This window comes from Peromyscus californicus, unplaced genomic scaffold (assembly GCF_007827085.1).
Source record: "Peromyscus californicus insignis strain IS unplaced genomic scaffold, ASM782708v3 Scaffold_5__1_contigs__length_169319896, whole genome shotgun sequence".
In the NCBI taxonomy this organism is placed as follows: Eukaryota; Metazoa; Chordata; class Mammalia; order Rodentia; family Cricetidae; genus Peromyscus; species Peromyscus californicus.
This window is the reverse complement of record NW_026294573.1, coordinates 37,768,834-37,794,602: the sequence shown is the minus strand read 5'-3', so window position 1 is coordinate 37,794,602 and position 25,769 is coordinate 37,768,834. Positions and strand designations below refer to the sequence as shown.

Sequence of the window (25,769 nt, the reverse complement as noted above, 5' to 3'; positions counted from 1 at the left end):
GAATGGAGTGGGGTGGACACAGACAGATGTGTTGACTAGGTTATTGTCTCAGTGGAGATGGAGGACAGGACCACCTAGGAGATGGACAGACTCCTCATGTCTATCCACAACCCCCCAAGGGAGATGACCCAAGAAAGTGAGGATTGAGGCAGGCGGTTAGGATCCTGGGGATCCAGCCTATTTGCTGGGTCTCCCAGTAGAGAAAGGGGCTATGGGTGAGGATGGGAAGAGAGGAGAAGCAGGAAGCTATGAGAGCTAGAGGGACAGAGGGGACTTGCGTTAGGAACCCCATTGTTCTTGATGTTTCAATACAGTCTGTTTTGGGGATAGGCACTGCCACCCGTAAGCGAGTCAGTGTGGCTACTGGTCACTGTGACCAAGGGAATGGTGACTACCTCAACACCAGAAGTCAGGAGATGCAAGAGTCAAGTTTGTGGATGACACTGTTGGGTCTGAGCCCTCAAGTCACTCAGAAACAGATGCCAAATCACCTTCACAGCACCTCCAGCGCTTGCCCTGCTCCAGCCTTCTGCCTTTTTATCCACTTTAAAGGCTGTCTGCTGATGCCCTCGGGTCCCTCTTTAAGGCCATGTCAGCTGCACCACACCCCCGGGCACCTGGACCTTGTTATTTCATCTTTCCTTGGGCTGTAAGCCCCCATTGCATGCCAACCTTATTTATTCACACTTATCATCAGCAGAAATTGTTTTATTTATGTACTTATTTGCATGCCCCCTCCCTAGGAAATGAGTTCCTTAAAAGCCAGGACCTCCTCAGCCTTTTGCAGAGTGTCTGGTACACAGTAGGCACTCAATGATAATTCAAGGATGGCAGGTGTTCTCCATCCCTACCTTCACCTGTCCTCATCCCCTGTTACATCAGCAGCATTTAGGTTGACTCCACCATTCTTGTAACACTCAGTCCTTGGCTCCTGTGACAATGCACTTTTCAGCTCGGATGTCACTTCACAAAGGAAGTAAGTACTCCCTGACACACCTGCTCACCACACACACACACTGCAGGCCAGAGCTGGCACTTGCTTGATGTCATCATCCCCAGGACTTCTGCTTCATAGCATTTCGGACACACTGTGTAGTCACACAGTTGCTGGTAGACTGAAAGACCATTCAAGCAGGGGCTGTTTCTGTTTGATTACCCTAAGCATACTGTGGGAGGAATCCAATGTGTTTACGGGATGAATGGAAGGAGGAGGGGAGGGGCTGGGGGTTGGTGGAAGTTGATACACGCAGCTCTCTAGACCAAAAGAAAGCTCTAGGTTGAACAGAGACAAGGAAATATTCGTCCTTGTGGTCATGAATCAAAGTGAAGAAAATACATTAGATAAAGGTAGAAGGTCAGGGTCAAACTGGGAAGTTCCCTATAATGAATGAGAGAAGGAAGTAATCAAGAGATGCCCAAACGGATCCCCTCGTAACAAGTGTGTGCCATCCTCCAACAGGCCTTCATTGACCATCCACTAAGTACTAGGCACCATGGTGGGTCCTGGGCATACACGGATAAACCTTACAAAGCCCGGACCAAAAGTGGTCTCATTCACTTAAGGTATCCTAGGTCACCACTCCAACCTATATGTCGGAGACTTTGGAAGCCTGACCAAGACTAGCAAGCTAACAAAACACAGACCAGAGACAGATTGGGCGGGGAAGCTCATGACTTGATTACATGGCTATCTCTAAGGGGTTCCCTGGCAGGTGTCCAGAGTGACATGCCCCTTCCTTGGTCCAGTGTTCAAATCTGTGGATGTTATGGGAATTTCGTTTATGTTGTGGTCTGTTGTCCAACTGAATAGAGTATTTGGTTCAAGAGGTAGACTCAGGATGAGACAAAGCATGGCCCCCAGAGAAGAAGCTGTCGGGCCCTTTTGGAGCCAGGAGGAGAATGGTGGCAGATGTGTCACAACCGTGGTGATGGTCTCGGGTTCTTATATTTGTCCCTGAGTTTTATATTATAATAAACGGTAGAAGAAATCACATCATGTACATGCACAAGAAGATGGTTTGCAGAGGGGAAATGCCACAGATGACCCTAAAAAATGTCCCGTTTGTTGCAGAATATTTGTTTAACTATGTAAAGATGTGTTGCTGTTTTGCCTTGCCTGCCTAAGGCACCTGATTGGTCTAATAAAAAGCTGAATGGCCAATAGTGAAAGAAGAGGTATAGGCGGGACTTCCAGGCAGGAAGAGTAAGTAGGAGGAGGAATTTAGAGACATAGGAAGAAAGAAAAGACACCAGAGAGTCACTGGGTGGCGGGGATGGGTGGTAGGAGAAGGCAGCTGCCAGTTAGCCATGGAGGAAGCAGGAAAGTAGGACATACAGAATGAAAGAAAGGTACAAAGCCCAGAAGCAAAACATAGATGAATAGAAACTTGTTAAATTAAGTTAAAAGAGGTAGTGGGACAAGCCTAGGCTAAGGTCAAGCATTCATAATAAGTTTCCATGCCTTTATTTGGGAGCTGGTTGGTTCTCAAAGAAAATTCCAACTACACCCATTAGGCCTGGTGTGGTGGCGCACACCTTTAGTCTCAGCACTAGGGAGGCTGAGGCAGGTGGCTTTGTGAGTTGAAAGTCTACAGAGTGAGATCCTGGACAGCCAGGACTACGTAGAGACCCTGACTCAACAACAAACGATGTTCCCTTACTGGGACCCACGGCAGGTCCTCTAGTTGTAGCCTGAGCTCTACATCACAAACCTGCAGGACAGATCAAGGAAGGGGTCGAGGGCAATGACCAAAGCTCCTGCAGACATACAGCAACAGAGAAGCAAGTATAGGGACAACGCTTCCATCTTTGAGGAGATGGTGTCACTCAACACAGAGGCTGGGGTACCCAGAACAGTTTAATGACTGCACTGGTGGTACCCGGAACAGTTTAATGACTGCACTGGTGGTTGCAAAATGAGGAAAGTACATGAAGTTCAGAGTGGGACATGTGGGTCTCAGGTCTTCACTATACCTCCTCATTGGCCTTGGATGAATCGGTAACCTTCTCTACACTCCAGTTTCCACAGATTTTCATATGAGATAACGGAGTCTCACCTCCAGAGCCTAAGAGATGCTATTGTCCAAACACAACTTCTCCCTTCATTGAGAAACACCCTCTATAATTTAAGCTCTGTGAGGACAACAACCGAGTCTCTATCACCTGTCACTGGAGCCTCAACACGGCCCGGTGCCTGCCCTGTGCAGGGGCTCACTTTGTTTCTCTCCACTAATTGAGCACCTTCTGAGTTCCATTCACTCCAAGAACTCCATCACACACGAGCAGTACGGCTGCTTTCACAGAGACGACAAAGGCCTGTGTTTTCAGATGGTGATACTCTGATGGGGAAAGCTCAGAGACCTTAGAAAGCAACAGGATGAAGGGACCAGGACACTGAAGCTGAGTGCTCCGAGCAGAAGGAACTGATAACATAAAAGGTCCCAGATTAGAGATTAGTCACGTCCTTCTCTTTGTCTAGGCTTTGACCCTCAATCTGCCCTCCTTTCTGAACCTGTATAACCCCCCAAGACCCTTGCCACCCCTGAGAAAGAACTCAAGTTCCTCACCTGGCTACCCAAGTCTTCCTTAACCTGGTCTCATCTGCATCTCTGCTTCTCCCATGCACGTTCAACACGCCCGCCATGGCCAAACTCACCCTGGCCTTTGGGTATACTGCCCCTTCTCTCTGGGATGTTCTCATTCCTTTCTTTTTTAAAAAATAATTTACTTATTTGTATCTTATATGTGTTGGTGTTTTGCCTGATTGTATGCCTGTGTAAGGGTGTAGGATCCCCCTGAAACAGGAGCTAGACCGTTGTGAGCTGCCATGTGGGTGGTGGGAATTGAACCTGGGTCCTCTGGAAGAGCAGACAGTGCTCTTAACCGCTGAGCCATCTCTCCAGCCCCCGTGTTCTTATTTCTTAACTCAGCCTCTGAGAACTTTCTAGGCTCAATACAGGTCCAGTTCCTCCTCCTCCTCCTCCTCCTCCTCCTCCTCCTCCTCCTCCTCCTCCTCCTCTTCCTCCTCCAGGAAGACTTCCTTCCAGGCCTTGGTCAGCACTGGTAGCACTGACAGACTGCCTTGCTTATTCCTCCCCAGGCAACAATGCCAGCTGAGGGCCAGGTGCGCCCACTTGGCTCCCTGCCGTCCAACCCAGGTGCTTTCCCTGCTGCCCTGCGCTGTCTGTAGTAGCAGAAATGGAGTCCCCACCATTGAGGAGGGCTAGTGTCCTCAGGGAAGACCACCCACCACAGATGTCCACTACACCATCAGGACAGAATGGGAGGAAAGATCCCACACTCTCTGGGGCCCAGAGGAGGACAGAAGGCTTCCTGGGGGAAAAAGGGGGGGAGGGGTACATGCTGGGCTTCCAAGGACTAAGAAGCGCATGTCGGCAGAGATGGAGTGAGCGAAGGAGAAAAGAGGCAGTGTCCATCAAAGCTGGGCTGAACCCAAACAAAAAAAGGAAGGGAAGGAGGTAAGTGACGAGAACACACCCCTGTGTCCAAGCTGTGGGTGATGGTACCAGGGAGGTTTTGGAGCAGGAGAGTGACATGAATTGCAGCTGGCTCTAGAGGTTCCGGCCAGCCCTCTCAGCGGGCTCTGGTTCCCAATACCCTAATAGAAACACCTAGAAAATACATAACACATTGCTTCTTCGCTGTTGACGAGCCCAGGCCATTCCTGCTGGCTGCCACATGAAGTAGGGGGATCAGGATGGAAAACGAACCAGAGAGGGGAGCAAGGTCCAGACTTTGTGTGTGTAGAGGGAGTGGTGGGGGGTGGGGGGGGGTGGGAGGAGGTGGGTGGGTGTCCTGTGCTTCTGCAGGGGTCCAGGGGAGGACAGGTGGACACCTCTTCCCTGCGCTCGGCATTTCCTCACAGGCGACAGAGCTCATAGGCCTTCGGTCCTCCAGAGCTGGGCAGGTGAATGACCCTCAGGACGGCCGCTTTTCAGGGGTCATCAGCTGTTCCACCTCCCGCATGAACCGCAGACACATCTCCTCCTGCCAGGGCAGAGCCACACACTGCACGGCCACAGGCAGGCCTACACTCTTCTTCATGGCCTACAGGGGACACAGACATCAGGACGGGAGAAATGGGACCAGACCCCAGTTCCAGGAAACATGTACCCCGCGGGGAAGGGCACGCAGCAGACTTGGAGCTTATTCTGAGGAAGGCTGCCAAAGCCTGCCAGTGCTAGGGCTCTGTCCTCTACAGCAGCTGGGTCTGGGCAGCAGAGAGCTAGGAGATGGGCAGGCTTTACCTTCTTCAGTATATGGTCCCAGATATCCCCAAAGTAGCCTCTGTAGTGTTCCATCTGGGCGTCGTCCTCAGCGGTCACAGTGGTGACGGGCACCACCCCCGCAGGGAAGTCCAGGCAGTTGTAGAGCACAGTGTAGCTGATAGCCCCTAGAACACAACACACCGGCTGCAGCGAGCCCTGACACCCGCAGTGCCAACTGGCCTCTCTGGGCCCAAGTTACCCTCATCCCACACATAAAATGGCACTCTGCTTCTACAGCTAGGCAAAATCCCTCTCCCCGGCCTGAGGCCTGCGGCAAAGCACAGGAGCCAGCGAGACTCGCCGATGCGTGCTTTGTGCCTTTTTCCATGTAGCTTTCCCAACCTGGAACGCTGTCCCTATTTCCTTGGCTTATCTAAAAATCACCTTGATTCAAACACCACCTCCCCAAACTGCAGGCTCTGCAGGGAGACCTCCTATGGGAGTAGTGTTCAGAACAGACAACTCATCCCCTCCCAGCACTCCACGTGTCTTTCACCTCTGTAGCCGACCAGACAGTGAGGCCCAAGTGAGGAGCAAGACGCTCCTCCACGGACGGGGTATTCCCCCAGAACTCTCCCTCTTCCACACCACAGCGCACAGGGCTGAACTCAGAGGAGGAAATGAGGAAATGAGGGACAGCAGGCCTCACCTGTGGCTCTGCCCGATGCATTCAGATCCAGAGCAGGGCCCAGCATGGGGGTCAGCAGCACATCCAAGTTCATAGCTTTCCACTGGGCAATCACAGAATTTCGGTACACCTGGAGGGACACGGACACACTGGGGGAGGCACTCAGGTAGATCCAAGGCACCCCAGGATGTCCAGTGGACCCTGAGGTGGCTCTGGTCCTCACACTTAGATCTGAGCTGAGCCACCGTGAGACGGGAAGGGCTGCCTCTTGATGGTATTGCTTCCACCATGGACAGAATATTTTCTGCTAAAATGGAGCCACTCACTAACAAGAATAGTCCTAGAGGAATAAAGAAGAGCTCAGGACAGAAGACCGGTGCTGACCCAGCCTCCAGGACAGACGCTGGGCAAACGAACATCACAGAAGGGCCCAAGCCACAGTCCCTAGAGAGGAAAGAGTGGCAGGCCACTCCAGGGCCACAGTGGGAAGAGCTGCCAGGAAAGCTTGCCGGTAGATGCCCTGAGCAATTGCACCCTCCTCCCCCTGCTCCCCAGGGCTCAGACCTTACCTCAATCTCATGCTGCAGTTCCCACAGCTTTCCAGCCGACCTGGGCAGACAGAGGGAGGTCACCAGCCATCACAGCCATAGCCATCAACAACATCATACACCCTACTCTCACCACGTCTAGATCTCACTCAACCCCAAGGGATCTCTGAGAGGGGAAATCAAGGCCCTGCTGTCCAGACAGAAACATCCAGGATCTCACAGGACTCCAGCTGGATGGTTTAATGACTTCATATCCAAGCCAGCACTAGACCAGACCTCATTCCTAGTGACCCTTGAGCTACAAGAGAGGGCAGGGCTGTCAAAGGTCCTCAATACCTAGAGGTGAGAGGAGCAAGTGCACAGACGTCACGCCGGAAATGGGGTGGCTCATGTCCTACTTTTGAAGACGCAGCCACCAAGGGGCAGGCAGGACCAGGGCCAGGCCAGTTTAGTTCAGATTCCTAAAAGCCTTTTACCTGTTTCCCTGGTACCCACAATCCCCAGCACTCCCCAGCTCAGGCTAGCTCCTTTCTGGTCTCTTCCCCTATATTCCCTTCTATGTAGCCTGTCCTGCTCTGCACTCAGGCCCTTGTCCTCCTAAGGATCCAGGACCCTCCTCAGACATCTTCAGGGACCCCCCTGCTGGTCCTAAGCCGACCTCCCTCCCTGGACCACCTCAACCTTAGGAGCCATTTCTCCTGAGATTTTTCCTGTCAAAACCACCTAGATTCAGACCAGACCAGTCGGGGAAACACGGGGCAGGTGGCAGGGTACAGGAGAAGGTCTCACCGAGGCTGCATGCTGTTGAGAAAGGCTGCCATCCGAGGAAACTGTACCAGAACAGACATGGGGTCAGTGATTGGTCCCCCACGCCACCTCTTCCACGCCCTCCCACCTCCCAGGTCCAGCTTTGCTAAAGACTGAGGGAATGGGGGAAGAGACAATCAGGGAAGAAGAGAAGAGGCCATGCCTGTCTAAACCTGGAGGCCAGGGGAGGAAGGCAGAGCCAGAGACCATGAGCTATCACAGGATGGGGGCCCGGAGGCTGCCTCCTTGCATGCCTGGAACTCTCACCAGAGGCTTCAACAGGAAGCTCAGCAGTCTTTTAAACCACCTGGGTAGCTTCAGAATTAAGATCAGGTCCCCCAAGCAGGGATCCACAAAGTCACCTTTGCTGGAAGACAAAAGGCCTAGTTAAGGTGCTCCTCTCCCCGTCCCTGATGACTGCAAGCCCCTGTTGACTCAGTGGTCCTGCCCACCTCCTTCCTCACCCAACTCCTGTGGTACTGGTACCTAGTCTCTTGCTTGGCCTCTTTCCAAAGCACACTTTGCTTCTGCTGCTCATTGGGGGTACCTGGACTCTGTCCCACTCCTCGGAAGCCCTGAGGCCTGAGGAAAATATCTCCCTAGGCATTTTCCATTTAGCAATGATGCCAGCCTACATTTATGAATGGGGCTGAAGGATAGGATACCCGGGAAGCTTGTTTCTCATCTGGTTCAAGAGCTTGGAGAAATATTCTAGGAATGTCTCATTCTCAGAGCTGGATTGAGAGGTAGTACCTTCCACTGATACCTAGGCAATATTCAGCTGCTGGGAAATTGCTGGGGGGAGGGTGAGATGGCTTAGTAACATATGACAGGCTGGGCAGTTGGCTGAGCAAGGCTTCGGGGACCAAGCTGAGCGACATGAGACCAAGAAGCAGGTTTACTGCCTTGCCCAGCCTAGCTATGTCTCCAGGAGGCACCTTCTCGGGCCTCTGCAAACAGCTGGGAGGAACTGCTCTCTGGCAAGCCTCTTAACTGAGTCTGTGCCACACACCAACCTCAGAAAAAAAAAGAAAATTGAGGGTTGAAAAGAAAGAATTAGCTCAGGAAAGGCCCAACCCCCTTCCTTAACAAACAGCAAAGAAGCCCCTGACCACCTGCATCTCACAGGGAGCTTGGCTCAGAGGGGGCTATGGAGTCACCATCCAGCCTCCCATTACGCTGTCACCTTTCCACAGTCTCTCCAGTGACTTATCTCCAGGCTCAACTTGCATAACTAGAAGGACAGCAAGGTCACGGCCCAGGAAGCCCAGGTCTTCCATGTGTGCATCGAAGGCCTGTCCTGGACATGGTCACAGGGCCCAGCTGCCCTCCCTGGGTGTACACACGTTTTAAATTTACTTTATTATCTTATGTGTGTAAGTGTTTGCCTGCATGTATCTCTGTGCACTATGTGTGTGCCTGGTGCCTGCGGAGGCCCGGAAAGGGCATCAGGTCCCCTGGAACTAGAGATACAGACAGCAGTGAGCTGCCATGTGAGTGCTAGAAACTGAATTTGGATCATCTGGAAGAGCATCCAGTGCTCTGGACTGCTGAGCCCAGCCCCTCTGCACATTCTCCTGATTCCACCCTACATCCTGAAGCCCAAGAGCACTCACAAGTTCTGGAGGAAAGTGTGGCCACCGTCACTGAACAGCCCACCTGCAGACAGGACCTCCAGGGCGTAGGGGATGTTGTTTGGCAAGAAGGGAACCAGCTGCGGGGATTGAAGGGTATAAGGCCCACAGATACTATAGCCTTCGGGTCCCCTAACTCACATGCTGCCCCAGGGGCCCTGAGGATGATCTGTGCCACAAGGTTAGCCTTAGTTGACTCATGACTTCAGGAGAAGTCTGGAGCCACCCATGAAGCTGTCTCAGAATAATAAACCAAAGCCCACTGGCCCACAGTCTCAAGTCCCCGGGAGTCTCTAGAGAGGTGTGTATCACGGTCATGGTTATAAGGCATGCACTCAACGGTCACGGTTATGAGGCACGCACTCAAACAGCTCCCAGTGCAGGCTAAGTCCTCCGTCCACTACATGCCCCAGTCCTCCCACCTCAGTCTTTATACTGGTCTCACAGAGCCAGAATTCTCATCCCAAATGACTAAATAACAGGGAATGGAGGGGCCTGGGAGGGCTGTGGGTATCAGGAAGCCTCCCCTGGAGGAGAGGAGACGCCATACCGTGTGGCCAGCAGCCTCAAGGCTCCGCTTGGTCTCTAGCACCGCCCTCCTCATGGCTGGGCTAGGCCTGGTATAGTTGTCAGTTTCATAGTATCCCACCCGCAGGGGTCTAGAGCTTGTGTAGACCTAGAAGTAAACATTAGACATGAGGCGGAGGCAGGGGAGAACGGCCCATGCAGAATGCTTAGAGACAGAGACTACTCCCACGAGCTCTGTACATAAATACAGATAACCTCTGTGGTCCTCCTGAGTCCCTGCTTCTCTGCCAACTCACCAAAACTCCAAACCTCTCACCTAAAGCTCTTCCTCTTCCTGAATCCCCCTCCCTAATTATTAATCATGGTCCTGACCCAATCCTAGCCCAACTCCAGATCCACCTAGGTAGGCCCGATTCTGCCCTTGCCTCTCGGGCACTAAAGAGGCCGGCTCCCCAGCTTCAAGCTGTTCAGTCCTGTCTGATCAATGGCCTATCTTGGTCATATTTAGGAAGCTGACACTTCACACTGCTCTCAACTCATTCAGCCTACTTGCCATAAGGCCTATTTTCTGGGGAGATGGGCAGGAATACTGTAAGAAACGCTGCTACTTCCTAAGAGCAAATTCAACCCAGGTCCACAGTTTCTTTCTCAGCAGCATAGGCTAAAGCCTGAGAGGTCCCAAACGCAGGCACGGGCGCCACCTAGTGGCCATATGTGGAGTAGCAGCTGCCCCAGGCCTACCCTGCCACAGGGGACTGACTGATTTTCCAGAAGAACTTCCAGTCAACCCTGCCCACACCGCCTGGGTTCTAGAGTTCACTCCTCTTGTCCATTCCCATCCCCCCCTCCCCGCCACCTCACTCACCTCCTCTCTGAAGGGCAAGGGGGGGACAGTGGGGTCCAAGCGGAACAGGTCCTCACACAGTAGGGCTTTCAGGCATAATGCCAGGCTCTCCACATCCCGGGCCATGGGGCCAACAGAAAGCTGCACTGTAGGGAAGGGAAGGGAGGGAAAGGAAAAGGTGTCACTTGTTCCCCAATGAGCTGGGTCTGAGTGAGGATTGGTCTATGGCTCCAGAGTGAGAGCAAGAAAGCAAATTCAGACCCACAATGGCCTGACCACCAGATATTGTCCACAGGCAAAACAGGGCCAAGGCAGATCAAGAGGACCCCCCTCCCCACCCCCAGGACACCAAGAGTATATCAGACCTCACTCACCTGCCGTCTGTCCATAGACACAGCCCTTCAGGCCACTCTTGCTGGTCAGAGACACAAGATGTTGGAAACCAATGGTAACCACTCTATACTCAGCCCAAGCCCAGGCCCCAACTCTAAACCCCCAGCACTGGAAGCGAAGCCAAGCACAGCTGGTGATGTTTGTCCCCCTCCCACACCCTCACAGATAATGGCTAGTGAATCCCTCCTGGACCCCAGAGAGCGCAAAAGCTGAGCCAAGACCATGCTGGCGTCAGGAAGTCCAGGAGGCCCCTGGACCCACCATACCTGAGGCGATTCCCGGTAGGCTTGAGGCCACAGATGCCACAGAAAGCGGAAGGGAAACGGATGCTGCCTCCAATATCAGTGCCTAAGCCCAGCGGGGAGCCCCCAGATCCAATGAGAGCGCCCTCGCCCCCTGAGGATCCACCCGGGCTCTTGGAGGACTTCCAGGGGTTCAGAGTCTGGCCAAAGAGGGGGTTGCTGCAGTCAAAACTGGAGAGAGCAGGAAAAAGTTAGGCCAGGTCAGGTCAACAACTGCCCTCGGTCTACTCCCACCTCACCCACCTCCTAAGGACCAACCTTAACATGGACTGGGGGACATTGGTGTGCACAAAGGGCACAGCCCCCTGCAGCTTCAGCACCTGTACCATCACACTGTCACACTCCGATGGCACCCCCTCATTCAAACTCAAGCCCAGCGTGGAGTCTTGGCCCTTAGGGGAGAGACGGGTATGAAGATGACACCGTCAGTGAGGTAGGGACCCTCCGGCAGCTCACGGACACTCTCACCACCAGCACACTGGCCCGACCAAGCCTCCCGGGTCTCTGGACCTGAGACATCCTTTCAGGCCTCCAGAGCTGGAGACAGAGACAAAGGCAGCGTGGAAGGCTGACACCAGGCAGGGGGTACCTTGTAGCTGAAGCATTCCTTGAGGCTCACGGGGATGCCGTAGAGCAGGCCTTGTGGTGGGGCCTGGCACAGCTGAGTCTCACAGTCAGTCAGATAGGAGGTCACACAGTTGGTCCCCTTGTTCACTTCCCAGGCCTGGGGAGAGGGAAAGGGACACAAGGCAGAGGGAAGCCAGCACCTCTCTTTCTAAGATTTCCTCCCTTCTACATTTCATGTAACGGAAAGTAACCAGAAACACGGCTCAGGGGCAGTGGCACAGAGGACGACCTCCAGCCCAGCACCCACCCTGCTCGGGCTATGTGGCCCCAGCTTCACCAGCTTCACCCAGGCTCTCTTAGAGAATGAGACTCAGGGCCAGGTCAGGCAAGGGAGCAGGATGCTGTCCGCAGAGGCACTCAGAAGAGGATGAGCTAGAAGACCACTGGCCACTGCCCCCATATTTCCAAGTCCTATCTCTGCCCAGGGAGACAGACAGGGGCAGATCTCCACGTCAGGTCATGCTGGGAGTCAGCTGCACAGCTGGGCTAGACCAGACCCTGGCACTCCCTCCTCCGGCCTGTGCCTGGCTCACACTTGGCCAAGCTGAGCATCCCTTTTCCCTGGGACTCTTGAGTCACAGATGACTGACCTCAATAAAGAAATAAGAGTTGGACCCAAAGTAATGATAAACTGGCAGCAGACATCTAGAACTTTAAGTCCCAGGCCTAGGGCCCCAGAGGTACAGAAGGGGACACCTAGGCTGAACCTAGTGATCCCTCTTGCTCCTGGGAGACAGCTAGAGAAAAGAGGAAGTTGTATGGCCACCCTCAAAATTGCAGGCATCAGCCACCAGGCCACCCAAGGCAGGAAGGGAGGAGCCTGAGTCTCTGTGTCTTGGTCAGTGACACTGGCCTACTTTCTCCCACCCACTTGGCTCTAGTCCCTTCTAACACTATCATTACACACCTCACCCTGACATTGATACTCACCTACTCAGGGTCACGCTCATAGACACAATCACACTCAGAATACATCAGAATGTATAGTCTGTCTTACTCTTTTCTTACGTATATTCCCTGAGCACTTCTTAAGTGAAAGATAATGTATTTGGCACTAAGGCTTAACAGCAAATAAGACAGTTTCTGTCAGGGCTGGAGAGATGACTTCGTGGTAAGAGTACTTGCTGTGTTTCCAGAGGACCCTCGTTTGAGATCCAATACCTATGTCAGGAGGCTCCCAGCCACCTGTAACTCAAGTCCCATGGGATCCAATGCCTTCTTTTGGCCTCCAAGCGCATCAGCACACATGCACATACCCCCTCACACACACACACACACACACACCAATACACAGAATTTCTTTAAAGAAGTAAAGAACAATCCCTGTTCACAGGACCCATGGAGAGCGGGGTGGTGGTGGTGGTGGTGGTGGTGGTGGTGGTGGTGGTGGTGGTGGTGGTGAATCCTGCCTGTGAGTAGAGAGGGAGAGGGAGCACCCAGCAGGGCAGGGACAGGGGAGGTCTTGCTGGTCAGCATGGAACCAATGGCCTAGGAGGGACAAACAGAGAGAAAAAAAAATTCCAAGGAAAGGACACCAGTACAAAGGAAGGCAGACCCTGAGCTCAGTGTCTCCGGTCTCCCAGGGCCTGGGCTGCTGGGGATGAAGATCAGGACCTGAGGGGCACCTGCCTGGCGGTGGCTGTTGCTGCTGCTGCTGCTCACAGAGCGAAGAGGGTAGTGAAGAGCAAGGTGGTAAAGGTGGGTGGAGAACAGGGGAGAGAGAGGAGAGAGACAGAGGGGAACAGAACAGACTTGGTGACCAATGAGGTGAAGGCGGGAGAGCAGGGAATCTGGGCTGAGAGCCAGGTCTCTAGCTAAGACAACATGCTCAGTGTCCCCCCCCCCCCCCCCCCCACACACACCCTCTGGCTCCTTCCCTCCCTGGTAGTCCCTGGCACTGAGGTTCTACCATGATCCAGAGCAGGACAACTCCAGGCCAGGTTTTCCCCACAGCCTGTGCAGAGAAGGTAGGGACTAGCCTCGGCTTGCTTACCTTTCCTAAGTAGGTGAAGAGTACCACCTCCGGGGACAGCTCCCCACTGTGTAACTTCTGTACTAGTTGAGGCAGGGGCAGGGCTAGCAGCGCCTCTGAGTCCAAATCAGGGTTCTGTGGATAATGCACTCCATCAGCCTTGCACATGTGTGTGGTGGTATTGTGTTCCCCGAAATATTGTGCACGCTAATAAACTTATCTGGGATCAGAGAACAGAACCACTGCAATATTAAACATAGAGGATAGACAGTGGTAGCACACGCCTTTAATCCTAGCATTCCAGAGGCAGAAATCTGACTGCATCTCTGAGTTCAAGGCCACACTGGAAGCAGCTAAGCATGGTGACTCACACGCCTTTAATCCCAGGAAGTGAGCCTTTATTCCCCGGGAGTGATGCAGAAAGCAGAAAGGTATATAAGGCATGAAGATCAGAAACTAGAAGCTTTTGACTGGTTAAGCATTGAGGCTTTCGAGAAGCAGTTCAGCTGAGATTCATTTGGAGGACTCAGAGGCTTCCAGTCTGAGGAAACAGGATCAGCTGAGGAACTGGCGAGGTGAGGTAGCTGTGGCTTGTTCTGCTTCTCTGATCTTCCAGCATTCAACCCAATACCTGGCTTCAGGTTTGATTTTATTAATAAGACCTGTTAAGATTCCTGCTACACATGTGACTTTTGCCCCTCGGTCCTCACAGTTCACAGGCTGATGCATCCCCATAGAAGGTACCACCTGCAGCCCTGACACCAGAAACCAGATCCAACCTAGGTGGGCTTTTGGCACCCCAGACCATTGCAAATGTAACCTCCGGAAGTCTTCTGGATAGGAAATGGTGAGGGACGGCCATTACCCAGACGGATTATTACACCATTAAGACTAGCAGCCAGTACACCTGCCTACCGCCTGCCATGCACAGTGCTGATTGTGTTTTATTTGCTTGGGTCCCCACCCCCACTCACATGGTTATTTATTTTTCATTTTCTTCTATTTCTGACAGTTTCTTACTATTATATAATGCATTGTGATCATATCCCCATGTCCCATTACCTTCTCTTACTCCCCCCCACACATGCCTGTTGACCTTCTTTCCAACTAGCCCTGTTCCTACTTTCTTCATGGTATTTTCATTTGGATTGTTGTTGTGTGTGTCCAAATCATGTTCTGATTGTAACAGCCCTATCATACTATGCAGAAGACTGCATCTCATGTTCTGATTGTAACAGCCCTAGCATACATATCCAGAAGACTGCATCTCATGTTCTGATTGTAACAGCCCTATCATACATATCCAGAAGACAGCATTTACAGTGTTCCTCCCCATCCTTAGGGTTTTTGTTTTGTTTGAGACAGGTTCTCACTATGTAGACTAGGAAAGCCTCAAATTCAGAGATCTGCCTGCCTCTCCCAAGGGCTAGGATTAAAGATTTGTGCCACCACACCTGGTTGTATTTGTTTTTTGAGAGGTCTCAGTTATTTTGACCAGGTTAGCCTTGAACTTTCAAGATCTCCCCACCCATCCACCCATCCCAAGAAGATGAGATCACAGGCTTTTGGTTTGGTTTGGTTTTGATTTTGGGTTTTGGTTTTCAAGACAGGGTTTCTCTGTGTAGCCCTGGCTGTCCTGGAACTTGCTTTGTAGACCAGGCTGGCCTAGAATGAAGAGATCTGCCTGTCTCTTCCTCCTGAGTGCTGGGAGTAAAGGTGTGCACCATTACTATTGGCTGGATTACAGGCTTTTCAACACCAAGTCTATGACCCTCCATGTCTTGATTAACTTACTACTATCCCCATTCCACAGATTTAGAAACTGAAGCTAAGAGAAAGGAAGTGCTTTGTTTAAGAGCAGAAATGTAAGAGTGGGGCTAGAGAGATGGCTCAGTGGTGAAGAGTACTTGCCCTTGCGGAGGACCTGGGATTGGTTTACATGATGGCTCACAACCATCTGTAACTCCAGTTCTAGGAGATCTGATGCTCTCTTTTGACCTCTGGAGGTAGCGGGTATGCATGTGGTGCACATACACACATGCAGGCAAAACACTCATAGACATAAAAATGAAATAAATCTTGAAAGGAAGGAAGGAAGGAAGGGAGAAAAGGAGGAAAAGAGAGAAGGGTAGGTAGGCAGGTAGGTAGGCAGGTAGGTAGGCAGGCAGGCAGGTAGGTAGGTAGGTAGGTAGTGATGCCCTACCCACCTAGCATAGACCATCCACTGCACACAAGCCCTGGCAGCGGAAGTGCAACCACAAAAGCCCCATTAAGATGCTAAGTTTGTGGCTGAAGACCACATCCAAAGGGGGATGATTGACACACTCATTTCCAGACAGGCATGAAGTGCCTGCTCTGAACCTGGCCCTGCAGCAGGAAATGAAAAGCTATGCCCACGTGAGCTTACATGAGACAGGGATGGAGCTGAGAACTAACAGGTAAATGTGCTGCTTAGTTTTGTCACGTTGACACAAGCTGAAGTCATCTAAGAAGAGGGGGCCTCAGTGCCTCCATCAGATTAGCTTGTGGGCATGTCTGTGGGGCATTTTCTTAATTAATGGTTGTGGGCAGTGCCACCCCCTGGACATCGGTCTTCGGAAAGCTAGCCAAGCAAGCCGTGGAGAGCACACTAGTACACAGTGTTCCCCCAAGACCTCTGCTTCAGTTCTTGCCTGGAATCCCTGCCTTGGCTTCCCTCAATGATGGACTGTAACTTGTAAGTTGGAATTAGCCCTCCCACTTACTTTTGGTCATAGCGCTTATCACAGCAACAGACAATAAGCTAAGACACAATCAGATGTGAATTATCAATAGTGAGGGTTCGAAAAAATAAAACAGGGTGTGGTGGAGAGTGGCACCTGGGTTGGGGGGGGGAGGTGGCGAATTAGTCTCTGAGGGAAGAGGGCCCTAAGGCACGCCCACCTGCCAGAACACCAAGGCTCCAGGTCCCTGGGGTCAGCTCTACCTGCAAACTCCCTCCTGGGTCCTCCTCAAGAGTATTAGACCAATTAGCGAACACTGAATCACCACCCCATTGCTCTGTTCCTGCAAAGGTCACCAGAGAATCTCTTGTTACCAGATCCACCAAATATCTTCCTCCATGCCTCACTGAGGTCTTCAGAGGTGTTAGACCACATGCCACTCTTCAGTTTCTCATGGATAGAAATACTACACCCCGAGGGTCCCCCGTTACCATCTCTCCGATGTGCTCTCTGCTATTCATTCAGTCAGTCAGCAAACAGGGGCAAAGGACTACATGAGAGGCCATGCATCCAGAAGTAAACAAGAAGGCAAGGTCCCTGCATTCAGAAAATCAACATCTAAGCAAGCAAGCAGGACACCGGTAGACAGCTTGTGGTAAGGCGAGACGGCGGATAAATGGTCTTGGTGGAAATGAGGATGCTGTGGATGGTCTACCTGGTGAGGTGACATTTTAGCCATGATCTGAAGCGTGGCGAGGGGAGAGACACAGCCTCCTCCAGGTTCCTCTAGTACTTGTCTTCACTCTCTGGGACCAGAGAAGGCTTGCCCTCCTGGCTTCCACTCCCATCTGTTCCGCCTGATCCTCCACCACGCTCCACATAAGGCAGCGCACAGCGGTTCATGGGGTGAGTCCTGTCCTTCCTTCTGCAGTCACTCTCTCCCACGCTTTCAATTTGGCTCCATCTCAGGATGCCCCAAGACCTTCAGCCCGGCAAGTGCACATCTATGTTCGGGTAACTAGTGAACTCATCCGGGTTCCTTACTCTTTCTCTCCATGGCATCCAATCAGTCATCAAGCCCTTTAAACAGCTCTGGAAATTGGCTCTATTCCTCCCCTCTACCAGGCCCCTCATCCAGCATCATCCATTCCTCCCCAAACTACCACCCTACAAAGCCCTTGCCTCTGTGACCCATCCTTCCTGCTAAGTCTATACAAGGGCAAAGCCCAACCTGGCCTTTCCTGTGGTGATGTATTGTTTGTAATCTAGGAAATAAAGCTTGCCTGAAGATCAGAGGACAGAGCCAGCCACAGAGTTAGCCACAGAGGCCAGGCAGTGGTGGCACACACCTTTAATCCTAGCACTCGGGAGGCAGAGGCAGAGATCCGTCTGGATTTCTGTGAGTTCAAGGCCACACTGGGCTACACGAGATTAATCCAGTCTAAAAGAGAAACAGCCAGGCAGTGGTGGCACACACCTTTGATTCCTGCACTTGGGATCAAACACCTTTAATCCCAGCACTAGGAAGGTTCAGACAGGAAGTGCTATGGCTGGGCAGAGCAAGGAATAAAAGGTGAGAGGAGACAGGAACTCTCGCAGGCTGAGGAGTTGGTGAGGTAGGAGGTGGCAGCTGCGGCTTGCTCTGCTTCTCTGATCTTTCAGCTTTCACCCTGATATCTGGCTCCGGGTTTTTATTTTAAGACCATTTAGGGCCGGGCAGTGGTGGAGCATGACTTTAATCCCAGCACTCGGGAGGCCCAGCCAGGAGGATCTCTGTGAGTTCGAGGCCAGCCTGGTCTACAGAGCGAGCTCCAGGACAGGCACCAAAACTACACAGAGAAACCCTATCTCGAAGAAAAAAAAAAGAAGAAGAAGACCATTTAGGATTTGTGCAACACTTTCCCCTTGAAATGTCTACACAGCATTACACAGAGTCAGAGTGTGCTCCTGAAGGCGCTTCCAGCCATGATCTTATCAGAAGACCTTTGGACCATCACTCCCTGGCACCCCCATATACCCAGAACACAGCCCGGCCCCACAACTGAAAACCTTACATTCTTTTTTTTATTTTTTATTTTTTTTAATTATGTATATAGTGTTCTGCCTGCATGTATGCCTGCAGGCCAAAAGAGGGCACCAGATCTCATTACAGGTGGTTGAGAGCCACCATGTGGTTGCTGGGAATTGAACTCAGGACCTTTGGAAGAGTAGCCAGTGCCCTTAATCACTGAGCCATCTCTCCAGGCCCCGAAACCTTACATTCTTAATGCCAGGAGGACATCCCCAAATTTGTTAGATGATATAACACTTACTTGGGGTTTTTATTCTTTTAATACAAGTTACACAGAAGAAAAACATGGATCATAGATCTCTTTCTAATATATCGGATAACTCTAATTAATATTATATATATATTAATCTTGAAAGTATCTAGGGGGCTGGAGAGATGTCTCAGAGGTTAAGAACATATACTGTTCTTGCAGAGGACCTGAGTTGACTCCCAGCATCCACAGCCTGTAACTTCAGATCCACTGGCCTCCATGGGCACTGCACTCATATGCATATACCCTTACATACATACACACACACACACACACACACACACACACACACACACACACACACACACACACACTTAAAAGTAATAAAAAATAATCATAGGGAGGTGGAGACAGGAAGATCCCTGGACCTCACTAGCCAGCTAGTCTTGCTGAAATGGTGATCTCTAGGTCCAAGGAGAGACTCTATCTCAAAAAAATAACGTGGAGAGTAGTAGAGAAAAATATCTGACATCTGGCCTCCACACACAGGAACATACACACACGAGTGCATATACACATGTACGCCACAGAGTCACACCAAGGTATATGAAAAGTGAGCATCCATCCACCCTGCCCAGACCCTGTTCTGAAAATAAAACCAGTTTCTGAGGAATAGGACAAAACAGTATGAAAAGCCCACACTATTGCTGTCCATATTCACTCTTTTGATTTTTCCCACAAAGCAATCATACTGTAGAAAGCACTGCTCTTGCCTCTCCCGTCCCACAACAAACACAAATTGTGCTTCATATTTTTTTCCAGTCATGGAGGCTTATACTTCTAATCCCAGCACTTGGGAAGTGGAGGCAGGAGAACTGCCATGAATCTGAGGCCAGCCTGGTCTACATAGTGAGCTGTAGGCCAGCCAGAGCTATAAAACAAGTCTGTCTCAAAACAAAACAAAAAAACCGTAAAATAGGAGTCTAAGACTGTAGTTCTGTTGGTATTTTTCTAATGTTCGCAAAGTACTGAGTTTGATACCTAGTAGAACATCAAACCAGACATGGTAGCTGGGCGTGGTGGCCCATGCCTTTAATCCCAGCACTTGGGAGGCAGAGGGATCTCTGATTTTGAGGCCAGCCTGGTCTACAAAACAAGTTCAAGGACAGCCAGGCTACACACAGAAACCCTGTCTCGAATCCCCTCCCCCCTAAAAAAAACTAGGCATGGTGGAGGCCAAAGGATCAGAAGTTTAAAGGTCATCTTTAATAAATATAGTGAGTTCAAAGTCAGTCTGGAATACATGAGACCCTGGAATACAGTATGTGTTCATTGTTTTGTTTGAGACAATCACTTCCGGCAGCTTAGCCACCACCTCCTCCCTCCTGCAAAACCCCTGCCCATGTCATGCAGAAGTTACCAACAACCCTTTTGGTGGTCTGATAGGAATGGCCCCCACAGATTCATAGATTTGAATGCCTGGTCGTCAGGGAGTGGCACTATTAGATGGTGTGGCCTTGTTAGGGTAGGTGTGGCTTTGTTGGAGGAAGTGTGTCACTGCGGGTGGGCTTTGAGGTTTCAGGTGCTCAAGCCAGGCCCAGTGTCTCTCTCTTCCTGCTGCCTGCCGATCCAGATGTAGAACTCTCTGCTCCTTCTCTAGTACCACGTCTTCCTGCGTGCCACGTTTCCCACCATGACGATAGTGGACGGCACCTCTGAACCCGTAAGCCAGCCCCAGTTAAATGTTTTCCTTTATAAGAGCTGCTGTGGCCATAGTGTCTCTTTACAGCCATAGAAACCTTGACTAAGACAACCCCCATTCTCAAGCACATTTCAATTCTTTCTAATGTCTTCACTGTTGACAGTTGATGATGACACAGTTGCTAACAGCTATTTTTAAGTCTTCAGCTAACATCAGGCAGTTGAGACATCCTCCATCTCCCAAATCACCAAAGTCTGCACCCCAGAGAGGCCAGTCTGTGAATATTTTTTTTTGTTTTTTTTTTTGTTTTTTGTTTTTCGAGACAGGGTTTCTCTGTGTAGCTTTGCGCCTTTCCTAGAACTCACTTGGTAGCCCAGGCTGGCCTCGAACTCACAGAGATCCGCCTGCCTCTGCCTCCCGAGTGCTGGGATTAAAGGCGTGCGCCACCACCGCCCGGCTCAGTCTGTGAATATTAGGACGCTTGGTTTTGCATGGGAAACAGAGGGCCAGGAACTGATAGTCTCAAGATAACTATATGGCATCCAGTGTGGAGACATTTTTCAAGAGGGAGCTACTGTACCTCTTTTAAGCACTGGCCCTCTTCCAACTGTTTCTTTCTCTCCTGGGCCATCTACTGTCCCATTTTCAGACTCTTGGGTTGTCTCTTTTTCTCTCCTGGTTTTTTATCTCTCTTGTTCTATTTCAAACTGTCTCCTCCATTTGCTCACAAAGATGGCCAAGATGTTCTCAATGGTATAACCATGCTTTCAACTTATCAATGGAATCATTCTAGGAAAGGGCCAGGAGACAGAGCCACAGCGGGTCTGGTTGAAGGGAGAGTCATTTGTAGGATCAGTGAGCTTTTACCAAGAGAATGCATGAGACAGTACAACAAAGTACATGTGCAAAGGCCCCAAGACAGGGATCATGTCCTGTGACATCTCTTCCAACCTCAACAGTCTAATGCTGCTGGTTCTTGTCTGCAGTTTATAAACAATGGGAGACAGGGGCTGGAGAGATGGCTCAGCAGTTAATAGCACTGTCTACTCTTCCAGAGGACCTGAGTTCAGTTCCCAGTGTCCCACACAGTGTCTCAACCATCTATAACTACATTTGCAGGGGATCTGAGGCCCTCTCTGATCTCTGTAGGCACCAGGCATGTACACGGTGCACAAACATACATGTAGGCAAAACATTCATACACATAAGAACATTTTTTAAAATGTTTTTTAAAAACTCACTCAGAGGGCAGCTGGGGGGAAGTAGGGGAAAGGCTGTTGCTGGTAAGCTTCCATTGATCAATAGTAACCAGAAATCGACCTCTCCCTAGAGTTGCTCCATAGTATGGACAAGTGAGCCATTGTGTGAACCTCAGTGACTCAGAGGTGCTCATGTCCTGCCTGCCATCTAGCTTGTGTCTACCTACCTTGGCACAAAGTTAACTTTGTGTAGTATCCATCAGAGGGACTGAACTGCTTTGGCCCTCCCATTACACGTGATCCTGTCTTCCCAGGTGCCCCTTGCTATCCTACCTTCCCAGGTGCCCCCTTCTATTCAGGGACAGGCTCAGAAAACACTAGAAGAGACTGGACAGCAGCCTCAGGTGCCACCTCTCATTTCTCCAAGAAAGCCAGAGCCCAGTAGGAGGGTTCTATGGGGTAAAGAAGGAAAAGGGCTGATCCCAAGGCTGGGATGATTTTGCATCAAACTCCTACCTCCTAACCAACCCCTGACGTCCACAAAGCTACTGTCACCAAGAACCCTTAGGTAAGTATAGTGGCCCACACCTGAAGTCCCAGATATTTGAAAAGCTGAAATGGGAGGGAGACCCATTAGTTAGCTGGTCTCTGACTCAGCCAGGACAGGGAGACGGAAAGGGAGGTGCGGGGGAGAGTGAACGATGATATGAATATGAACATCTTTTCTGTTTGCTAAAGAGCACAGAGGGAAAAGAGAGCAGTAGCATACCCTGTACTTGCCAGCCCTTGGGAGTCTCAGGCAGGAGAACCAGGAGTTCAAAGCCAGTCTGGGAAGCATGAGACCTTGTCTAAAACACAAAGAAGCAAGCAAGCAAAACAGGCACAGAGGCCTGAAACCCCAAAGCCAGTTTCCCTTCCTGAAAAAGCTAAATTTGGTGTTTGAGGCTAGGTCTTGGCTCCACGAAGATATGCAAACAACATTTTGTATTTTAGAGCCAAAACTTCTGCCCTAAAACATTCTTTGGCAAAAAAAAAAAAAAAAAATTCTTCAGTTCTTTAAAAGACTGAAGGACAATTACTTTATAAAAAAATGGAGGAGCTGGGCAGTGGTGGCACACGTCTTTGATCCTAGCACTTTGGAGCCAGAGATAGGTGGATCTCTGTGAGTTCAAGGCCAGCCTGGTCTACAAAGCGAGTTCCAGGGCAGACTCAAAAGCTACAGAGAAACCCTGGCGGGAGGGGGGGGCTGGGGGGGGGGTAGGGGGGTGGAAGAGGTGAAATACAGGCAGACCCAGCCTTTTCCCAGCCCCCACCTCTCCCAGCCAAATGGATTCCTTATGGCTAAGAGGAGTACTTCTTGTAGGCAGGAGCTGTGGGCAGATTCCTGTGCCTGCTCCCCAAGCTGTGCTGGAGGCTGGCAGAACTCAGCTAGCTGCACAGAAGGACACAGGAGCAGCCAAGGCTCCCCAGGCCTAGCCCAGGATCATCATCATCATGAGTATACTGAGGACACCACCAGAGAAAAAAGGGGGAGCTGGCAAAGAACCAGTGCTCAGGTAGAGGAAGTGGCCAGTGCGGGATCAGAACCTCCCAACCTGGGAAGAGACAGCTCTAAACACTGATGGTAGGCTTTTCAGACAGCTTGAGGAGTGGAGGCTTGAACCAGATACACTTTTATTTCAATATATACATAAGATATACCCAGGGGTTAGTGACGGTAGGAAGTAAACTCAAACTATTACAGCCAGCCAAAGTTTTGCCCGGATTCAGGACCACAGCTGAGTGTGGTGGTATTGTGTCCCCCAATATATTGTGTACCCTAATAAACTTATCTGGGGTCACAGAACAGAACAGCCACTAGATAGACATAGAGGCCAGAAAATGGTGGCACACACACCTTTAATTCTAGCCTTCTGGAGGCAGAGATCCATTCGGATCTCTGAGTTCAAAGCCACACTGGAAACCAGACATGGTGACACACCCTTTAATCCCAGCACTTGAGGTCTCATGTCTTGCTTGGGAAAGACACATGTCTTTAATCCCAGGAAGTGATGGCAGGAAGCAGAAAGGTATATAAGGCATAAGGACCAGGAACTAGAGGTCTTGTTAAGCTTTTGGTTTTTAGCAGCAGTTCAGCTGAGATCCATTCTGGTGAGGACTCAGAGACCTTCAGTCTGAGAAAACAAGATCAGCTGAGGAACTGGCAAGGTGAGGTTGGATGTGGCTTGTTCTGTTTCTCTCATCTTTCAGTATTCACCCCAACACCTGGCTCCCGGGTTTGTTTTAATTAATAAGACCCTTTAAGATTCATGTCACAGCTGGGTAGCCCAAAACTAGCCCCCACCCCCAATTTCTCTTCATTGCTGTGGGCTAGAGCTCCACCAAAGCACTTCGTTGCAGTTCCTGCTCAAAAATCACTCGCTGCAACTGAACACCTGCAAAATGCAATTTTCACTGATACTGATCCAGAAACACCTTCCTGACTCCTACGGTCCCCATCACCTGGGATCTCTCCAATTTGTCAGATCCCACAAAGACCCACAGCAACTCTTCGGTCCTTCATTCAGCACACGGGCACATCTAGAGTTCAACATTTGGGCTTCTAACTGGGGCCAGAGTTTCATAAAACAGGAGAAAAGGGCACCCTCTTGCAGACACCTTTTCTAACCTTCCCCCTAACTCTTTTCACACCCCCAAACGGACACACTGAAATGTCCTAGGCAGGAGAAGCCGCTAGAAGGATGCTCATAGAAGGGTTTGTGAGGTGTTGAATATGAAAGACCGGGCGGCAGAAACCGGGAAGGATTTACATTCTAGAGAGGCTTCACCACTAACTCCCTGTGCAAGTAGGCGTCTATTTCCACACCACTCTTAAGAGCCTCATGCACAAATTAACCAACATGAACTTTACGCTATTTCGGGGACCTGGGCCATTGACTCTTGGGTCATCATCACTCCATGATTCCAAAGACCAAAACCCTAGTTTACCCTATTGACTCTCACGCTAGCTTTTATTTTTTTGTTTTTATTTTTTCCTTTTTTGCGTGTTAATTAGCGTGAGATTCTCTGGCGCAGAGCAAAGTACAGCGCCCAGACTCCATGACCTGTCCTGTCCCTTTCTTTTCCGTTTCTCCTCGCGCTGCACCTGGCGCGGAAAGAGTACGGAAAGCGTTAGCTCAAGGAGGGGTTCTGTGCCTAGGCTCACATCTGCACTGCCCGCCAGTCGGCCTTCTGGCGTCCAGGCGGCTGAAAGTGCTGCCTTGCCCACGCCGTGCTCCCCACGCCCGCCCACCCCAGCCCCCGGCGCCCGCCGTCACCTGCAGCCGGAAGCGCTGCACCGCCTTATCCATGGTCTCCAGGCCCGCTCGCTGCCTCCGCCGCGCCCTGGCCGCCGCGCCCCGGGCCGTCCTGCGCCCGGTCCATCGCAGGACCACCGCCGCCGACAACAAGCAGCAAACTAGGGCAACCCCGGAGACACCGGACAGTGCGGTCCACACTTGGCGCAGCACCATAGTCTCCTGCAGCCGGCTGCTACTGGAGTGGAATCAGCACGCGCAAACCCAACAGCTCCGCTGCAAAACCCGGCCTGGATCGCCCGGCGATTCCGCCCGAGGGAGGGGCGGGCGCAGCCGCCGGAGCGCGCCGTTGCTGGGCAGCGAGAGCAAAGCTGGCAGCGCCAACGGTCAAGGTCAAGCCTGGCCGCCTGCTGGGCCTCGTTCCCCGGCGTCCCAGCGTTTTAAGGCAGGCGGAGCAATTGAGCTCCGCGTGGGCGCCCTCGGAAACACCAGGGCTGCCGGATTTCCTGGACCAGACCCCTCTGGCCGCGTCTCCACCCTGCGCATCCCGCAGCTTCAAACTCCCTCCCGAAAAGCTCGACCAACCCAGAGCTCTCAGAACAGGCCCGCCTGAGTAGACCCGGTGCAGCTGGACCTTAATAACCCCCCTAACATCTCAGCAGCATCTTTCCTGGGGAGCCAAGCGTCATCGGGGTTGTGCATAGCTGAACGTCCATCTCACCCGGGCTCAGGGCTAGCCCTCTGGGCGCGGAGGAAGTTCTGAGGGGTTCCACCAGAAGGCCTCTCCTTTACCTAACCCTCAGACCTTGAGTCTTTTACCCTGGGCGCCCTACCCACGTCTTTTTTCCTCATCCACTTCACACAGACGATCCCCATAGGTTATCCTCTCCTAGACCAAAGCCCTCTGGGATTTCACACCCAGGAAACAACAGTAACTTCATCTGAACCAGAGCCCTCTCTGGGGACCTAGTGCTCATCACGGTGGCGGGGGGGGGGGGGGGGGGGGGGGGGGGGGGGGGGCATAAATTAGGGCCATGC

General features: G+C 51.4%; 1 protein-coding gene across 1 annotated transcript; it reads right to left on the bottom strand.

The window, feature by feature from the left end:
• Window positions 1-693: 693 nt before the first annotated feature.
• Faah (fatty acid amide hydrolase) lies at window positions 694-25,417 on the bottom strand. Its single transcript, XM_052715980.1, has 15 exons — window positions 24,753-25,417; window positions 13,593-13,706; window positions 11,562-11,696; window positions 11,231-11,364; window positions 10,937-11,143; window positions 10,652-10,692; window positions 10,299-10,423; window positions 9,456-9,581; window positions 8,888-8,985; window positions 7,539-7,638; window positions 7,254-7,294; window positions 6,486-6,525; window positions 5,938-6,046; window positions 5,268-5,413; window positions 694-5,067 (listed from the first exon to the last, which is right to left on the bottom strand). The coding sequence occupies exons 1-15, from the start codon at window positions 24,945-24,947 to the stop codon at window positions 4,939-4,941; spliced, it is 1,740 nt and encodes a 579-aa protein (XP_052571940.1). The 5' UTR covers window positions 24,948-25,417; the 3' UTR covers window positions 694-4,938.
• Between the last annotated feature and the right edge of the window lie 352 nt (window positions 25,418-25,769).

Excerpts from the sequence above, each read along its gene's own strand:
- Faah (XM_052715980.1), bottom strand. The coding sequence starts at position 24,947 with ATGGTGCTGCGCCAAGTGTGGACCGCACTGTCCGGTGTCTCCGGGGTT. Across the intron at positions 11,144-11,230 it reads GTCCCCCAGTCCATGTTAAG|TTTTGACTGCAGCAACCCCC; the intron begins GTTGGTCCTTAG and ends TGCTCTCTCCAG. Across the intron at positions 6,526-7,253 it reads CTCAACAGCATGCAGCCTCG|GTCGGCTGGAAAGCTGTGGG; the intron begins GTGAGACCTTCT and ends CTGTCTGCCCAG.